General features: G+C 53.9%; 1 protein-coding gene across 1 annotated transcript; it reads right to left on the reverse strand.

The window, feature by feature from the left end:
* Positions 1 to 728: 728 nt before the first annotated feature.
* LOC101150231 (cystatin-S) lies at positions 729 to 4,023 on the reverse strand. The gene is made up of 3 exons (XM_004061909.5): positions 3,744 to 4,023; positions 2,099 to 2,212; positions 729 to 981 (listed from the first exon to the last, which is right to left on the reverse strand). The coding sequence occupies exons 1-3, from the start codon at positions 3,969 to 3,971 to the stop codon at positions 898 to 900; spliced, it is 426 nt and encodes a 141-aa protein (XP_004061957.2). The 5' UTR covers positions 3,972 to 4,023; the 3' UTR covers positions 729 to 897.
* Positions 4,024 to 6,991: the final 2,968 nt, after the last annotated feature.

Here is a 6,991-nt window from a genome sequence, read left to right on the forward strand (position 1 = left end):
CCAGGTAGAGAACCATGAAGATCTCCATGCAGGGAAGACTTTGCCCCTAACCATGATTCCTGGGCACATGCTCCTCTGCTCTCAGCCCCTGTCTTCCAACAGAAGCCTGAATCAGTGTGTGCAGCCCCCACCCCGACACCGGGTGAGGCCCAGACTCAAATCTCCCCAGTTCATGGCCTCCTGGGTGCTGCTTCACTTTCTTCAATGTAAAACCTTGGTTACATCCCATAGGGGTGGAGAGGAAATGAAACAGGTGCTCCCCACTCTCCCTGCCAGACCATACTCCTCCTGGCTTTCTATGTGTGGCACGTGGGGTGCTGGCCTCAGGGCTGTTTCAACAGTTTCCCCTTTGTCATTTTCCCCTCGGTGTTCATGGCAGCCACTCTTGGTCAACGCAGCTCTAGGCATGGAAGATAGTTGAGAGCCCTTCCCCAGAGGCACCTGCCCTGAGGGCTGTACCCCTCTGCCCTGAAATGGCAAAGGGAAGGGCCGTGCAGGGTGGGCGGTGTCTTAGGACTGTAGCTTCTTCTTTGGAGCGCAACTACCCACTATTCTACAGAATGGTTTTGACACTAAGGTGATGTTATTTATTAATTAAAACATCCTTTGTGAAAAAAATCGAGTGTCCACTGCGTGTCACTTCCATTTGTGTTTTAGCTTCTCCATCCCTACCAAGAAGCCTGACCTGAGTGCTCGTTTTAAATCCAAGTCTAGAGAAAGGAGGGAGGGCAGAGCCCCTGCTGAGCAACAAAGGCCTCCTGCAGCCTTCTCTGTGTGTCTCTTGGCACAGGCGCATGGGGAGGCCTCCTGCAGGGTGGGGGCCACCAGTCCAGGGGTGGGAGCACTACAGGTGTTGGGAGTGGGTGGTGGCCTGTGCGAGTGGCCTGGCACAGACCCCTAGGCTTCTTGACACCTGGATTTCACCAGGGACCTTCTGTTCTCCCAGGGAACTTCGTAGATCTCAAAAGAGCACAACTGTTTCTGTGAAAGGGAAGAGAGAGGGCCGATCACTGTGGGTTACAGTTGAAGGGGAAGATACCCAGGCATGAGATGCCAGAGCCTGGGTGAGGATGATGGAGGTGAGACACTGGGCCCTCACCCACCCCTGCTGAGTCCCAGAGTGCTGAACTAGAATGAATAGTGACTGTTCCATTGCCCCTCCCAAGGCTCCAAGTCACCAGGTGGCATTGGGCCCCCACCCCAGCCTGCAGTATCCTGTCCCAGCACACGCCCTGTGAGGAGCAGCCTGGGCAAGGCCTCGGGAGCCCCAAGGGTGCAGGACATAGGGAGGCAGCTCACTTCCCCCAGCTCCTTCCACCTCCAGCACCCAGGCCAGCACTAAGAGGGGCCATAGGGTAGAACCCAGGGCAGGGCAACTCCCCCTCAAAGAGCTGGGGCATGGGGCAAGGGCAACAAGGGGAGTGCAGCTCTCCCCTGAGTGGAGACCTCACAAGAACCAGCAGGTCCTTGGAGAGGCTGGTGTTGGGTGAGCTGGGCAGGTCCAGGGCTTCCCAGCTAACAGACCTCTAGGTCCCACTAATCTGATCACTGTGGCTGTGGCTGCATGCAGGTGCCTGAGCCTCGAATTAGACAGAGCCCCTTCTCCCTGCCCAGCACACAGCCCCACAGCTGATTCTTCCCGTCCAACAGGCAACACCCCAAAGCAGGCAGAGTTGACCTTATAGTAACCATTCCCAACCTAAAGCCTTCCTAGCAAATCAAACACATCACCCTCCTCCCTCACCACCCCATCTGCACATACATGGACAACTATGTAAACTCACTTGGACCCCTCATCCCCATGGATCTATGTACAAAACCCCATACACCCCCCACGCATGCATGCACAGGTGCACATGCTCCCATACAGCTCCCTGCACACACTGGCACAGGTGTGTACACACATGCACCTTTCCACATGCACACCTCCATGCACACCCCCCCACAAGTACATGAACATGTACACATCCATGCATACATAGCTCCCCACATACCCACCTGCACACACACACCCTCCAAACATGTGTAGGGCAGAGGCTGACACATACGCACCCCTCTGCAGTGCATGACTGGCCCGGGACCCGCATCAGGAACGTACCTTCTGCAGTTCTGGCTGTTCATGGAAGGCACAGGTGTCCAAGTTGGGCTGGGACTTGGTACATATGGTTCGGCCCACCTCTACGTCGAAGAAGTAATTCACCCCGCCCACGGTCTGCACACAGGAGAAAACAGGACAGCGCCCCCATCAGTTCATACACCCACAGGCACTTCACTGTGGCTGAGTCACTGGACTTGCTTGGGGGCTTCGTGAGCTGCCCACATGTCAACACAAGGCACACAAGCCCCCTCTTCCTGTCAGCTGGCAGGGTGCTGAGCCTCATGCCTGCTCTTAAACATTGCTTTCTCTGTGCTGGGTAAAAGGATTCATTGAATTCTGCTACCTGTGGCTCAGGGGCGAGGGAACACTGACTCTTTTCTAGGAAGTCTGTCTGATGACAAAATTTCACCTAACTTCTGAAAATCTTATTCCCTCCATTTAACGTAGATTTATTACTTCACTCAGAGTAGGAAATGAGATGCTTCACACACACAGATATTTTGGATCAATGGGGCCGCCCGGATGCCACCATTTCAAGTGTGAGATTCAAGATACATTTCTCAAGTCAGCAGCACACCTGCGTGTCTTACAGTTGCAGATTAGATTTGAAACCTTTCCCTGCACAGGGCCTTTCCCGGACACAATGTGGCAGAGCTGTGGAGAAACCTGGGATGAGGGACTCTTTGAAACCGGGAGGAACTGCTGAGATCCCTCGAGTGTCAGTTTACCCATGTCTAAAATAGGCTTCTGGGCCTGATGGTCTGCAATGCCCTGTGCTTCACTCCAAGTTACTGTCATGCTTGAAAGGGAGATGCAGGCCAGCGGGGACCACGGCACCAGGGAGTGTATCTCGTATGCAGGGAGAGAGCCCCAGCTGACAGCTGCAGGAGGAGAAATGGGGCTGGTGGGGATTCGTTTGAATTTCCAGGAGAAGGGGGAGGAGCTCTAAGACTGTGTCACTATTTGCTGCTCTGCCATGGGATGCAGGTCAAGCTGGGCCCAGTTGCCCTGCTGAAGCTCCCTCCCGACCTGACCCCTCCTCTGCTCTCCTGGGTGACCACTGTCCTCATCTGGCTGAGGTCTAACTTTGCATCAGCTGGTAGAGGCAGGGTCAGGCGTGCTCCACCCCAGCAGGGACTCAGCCACCCTGGGCTGTAGGGGTTGGTCAGCCGGCCTGAGGGTGAAGGCCGCTAGCCATAAGGGGCTGTGCCCAGGGGTGTGACTTGGGGAGGGAAGCAGGGCTCTGCAGAACAGGGAGCCAGGTTCCTGTGTGGCCCCTGCAGAGAGGACTCACGGAGGAGTATGAACCTCATGGCCTGGATCTCATCCTGAGCAGCATCAAGCCCACCCAGAGTCAGCATAGTCTCCATCCACACCTGCTGGACCCTGGGAAATGCCACGGTCATGGTACAGACACAGTGGCTGCTGCAGGTTAAAGGAAGCTGAGAGGACAGACAGTGGCTGCAGTGCATGGCCCGGGAGCATGCTTAGGCATGAAGGCCATCAGCGGAGAGTCAGGGAAAGCTGAATGAATCTGAGCATTAGATCATGAATGTGTCAGTGTTGATTTGCTGGGAATGCTCTTGGGGGTCGGGCGACAAACCAGGCTGGGACTCAGGACCCCTCGGGTGGAGGCAGCACCCACCTGCTCCCTGGCTCGCAGCACCTGCAGCGGGCGTCTGTAGTACTCATCTTCGGTGGCCTTGTTATACTCGCTGATGGCAAAGTGAAGGGCACGCTGTACCCACTCATCATTGAGGTCTGCATCATAGATGCCACCCGAGATTATCCTATCCTCCTCCTTGGAGCTCGAGGCCAGGGCCCCAGCCAGGGTAGCCATCAGGAGTAGCAGGGTACACAGATGCCGGGCCATGGTCTCCTCAGAGGCAGAGCAGAGAGCTGGAGCTGCAGGAGAAGAGGGTGAGAGCCTGAGGTGGGGATCCCAGACCAGCAGGCAGGTGTGCATTTATCCTGCTTTGGCAGCCCAGCCCCACCCACCTCCATGCCCTGCCGCTGACTGCTCCTCCTCTTTCTGCCCATCCCCTCTTTCTCCATCTCTCTTTTCACTCCCCTGCCAACACAAGCTCCCTCCCTGCCTAAGTTCTCCCTGCCCCTCCCAGGCTTCCTCCTCCATCTCCCCCTCCTCCCCACTCCTGTCCTCACTGCAGCCTCCCCGAGCCATGCCTCTCTTCCCCAGTGCTCCCAAGCTTGAGTCACCCAGGTCTCCACAGAGGTGACACTGGTCCTTTGACTGTGAAAGCAATGTGACTTCCTGTTTGCTCAGAAAAGGGAAAAATACAGGGCTTGGCCTCCCAGGGTCTTCAGATATCAGGGGCATCCAGGAGCACTTGGTCACAGTCTCTGAATCTCTGGAAGAGGGAGGTTATTTCAGAAAGTTCCAGGAGACCCTGTCCACACCCTAATGAAGAGAATTTCTTTGCCAAATTTAAGGGAATTAACCTTTTTGGGAAAGGTCACTGGATTCTCTTTTCATAATTCATTATTCAATAAGCAAACCTATCACCAGCTACTCCCCGTGCCAGGAGGTCTAGGGCTTCAAGACGGAACCTGGATGATGAGCCATAGAGGTGACATTGCAGAGCTGCTGCCCAACAGACATGTGACACGAACTCATGAGCAATTGAAAATTTCTAGTAGATGCATTTTAAAACATGAGAATAAATGGGTGAAAGTAATGTTTAAAATATTTATTTAACCTTATGTAGCCACAATGTGATTTCAGCTAATGGGAACAATTATTAATGAGATTGTTTATGCTTTTGTTTTTGTTTTTTGTTTTTTGGTTTCGTAAATCTTTGAAATTCCCTGTGTATTTTTAACACTTAGACCAGAAGTCATTTTGGACTGGCCCCATTTCAAGTATCCTGTGGCACATGTGGCTGGTGGCTATGGAACTGCATAGTCCATTCCTACACAGTGTGTGTAGGGGATGGTAGGTTATGATCAAAAATTAGGATCAGGGAGTAATGCTCACTCTGTAGGAAGTGAAATAGAACAGGGGCTAGAGAGAGACCACTGGACCCTGGTCAGGGTGGTCTCTATAAGACTGGAGAGGTTGAGAAGCCCCAGGCAGCAGGGAACAACAGCCAGTGCAAAGGCCCTGAGGTGGGGTTGGGACATGCCTGCTCCAGAAAGTGGAAGCTCCTGGAGGGGGTATGAGGAGGGAAGGGAACGACCTGGAGTCTCACAGTAACTGGGGGTGGGGCCCGGTGGAAGGTGCAGGGAGACCCCTGGCAGGCAGTGGGGGTGTCAGGAGAGGGAGCAGCAGCCACGGGATGAATGTGGGAACCCACAGGCCTCTCTTGCTTCTCTCCTAGGCAGCCATGCTTCGGGCTCCTTTCCTCTGTGCACTGCTTGGAAGACTCACCTGGCATTTTAAAAATTGCCTTAAATGAGGTAGAATTTACATACAATAAAATGCCTAATAGTATGTGCCCAATCTGGGGGGGGATTTCATAAATGCATACACTTGTGTTACCACTTTGTCCAGACCTGTGACATCTGCCTTGCCCCAGACGGTATCCTCCTGCCTCTCCAGCCACCCTCGTGCCCGCCCCACCTTGGCAGCCCACATCCGGCCCCATAGACTCCTTTGTCACCTGTCCTTGAGCTTCCTAGGAATGGAGTCCTGCAGAGCGAGCCCATGTGTGTCTTTGTCCTTTGCCCAGTGTGGCTTTCCAGCGGCCCCCGAGTTGCTTCATTGCCAGGATTGTGAGTTCTCCTTCTCCACAGACTGAGAGGATGTGGTCAGTTGGGTGTCCTGTGGGCTGACAAAGCCCCCAGCTCGGGATGCTGTGGGCCTGGGCTGCAATATGACTCCAGGAGAGGAGAGGGTGGAAGGAGGCTCTGAACAGACAGCTGCTCCCTTTGTTCTCTCAACCCCATCCTCCATGCCTGAAGGTGACCCTGTGGCAAATGCCCTTATGGCGAGGTGGCAGGCTTGGCCAGAAACTCCAGGAAACCCTGGGCCTTAGCAGGACACCCAGAGGACTCTCCCAGGAGTGGTAGAGGTGAGCATTGGCCAGTGTCAGCCCAGACCTGTTTAGAACACTAAACAATACTATAATAAACAAATGACCAAGTGCAGAAACCATCACGTAAAGGTGCAAGTGATGAGGACAAGCTGGCCAAGAGTCATCCTGGGCTGGGACATGGCTGGGGCTGGATCAGCAGGAACCCGGCAGTGGGAACCGTATTACTCATGGGTGCTCATGTTCAGTATTAGGACAGGGGACCTTGTTACCTGAGGCCTGGTGACCATCTCACCCCACTGTGAATCCAGCACCCCTAGAATAGCCGTGCAGCCCGGCAGATACAGCAGGTGTCCCGATGGTGTTTACTGCTGGGTGAAGGAGGGAAGGTCTTCAAACAGAGCTGCACATATGCCTCCTAGTTAGACAGGAAATGGGGAGAGATTCCCAGAGAAGGGAAAGAGAGGGAAGTCCCTTACTAGGTGTTACTAGGTGTTTATGAGCAGAATGGTCATCTCCAAAGGGTAGGAGTTAGTTCTCCTCTGTGGCTCCCACCTTCCTGGGACAGCTGGGAGTCCAGGCTCAGGAAGACATGGTGTGCAGAGGGTAAACTGAAGGTCAAGCAATCCTCTTGTTTGTTTGTTTGTTTGTTTTGTTTTGTTTTTTTTTAATCATTGGAAAGGAGATGCAGGTAACCCAAATAGTGAGAATGTGCTGGTGGGTGGAGAATGAGGGAGGGAGGCCAGAGTGCTGACCTGTGCCCTGTATGTGATGACACCACCAGTGGTCATCTTCTGTCTGGACACTGGCATTCACTGCAGGGAGGGTCAGCTGTTCTGATGCAGCAAGCTCTCTAATCCCAGTAGGAAAGATACCAGTGTACATGGCTCTTAGGAGGAGG

Source organism: Gorilla gorilla, chromosome 21 (assembly GCF_029281585.2).
Source record: "Gorilla gorilla gorilla isolate KB3781 chromosome 21, NHGRI_mGorGor1-v2.1_pri, whole genome shotgun sequence".
Classification (NCBI taxonomy): Eukaryota; Metazoa; Chordata; class Mammalia; order Primates; family Hominidae; genus Gorilla; species Gorilla gorilla.

Coding starts and splice junctions, on each gene's coding strand:
- LOC101150231 (XM_004061909.5), bottom strand. CDS start 3,971: ATGGCCCGGCATCTGTGTACCCTGCTACTCCTGATGGCTACCCTGGCT. Junction 2,213..3,743: donor TGCTGCGAGCCAGGGAGCAG/GTGGGTGCTGCC, acceptor TCCTGTGTGCAG/ACCGTGGGCGGGGTGAATTA. Junction 982..2,098: donor AACAGCCAGAACTGCAGAAG/GTACGTTCCTGA, acceptor TCCCTTTCACAG/AAACAGTTGTGCTCTTTTGA.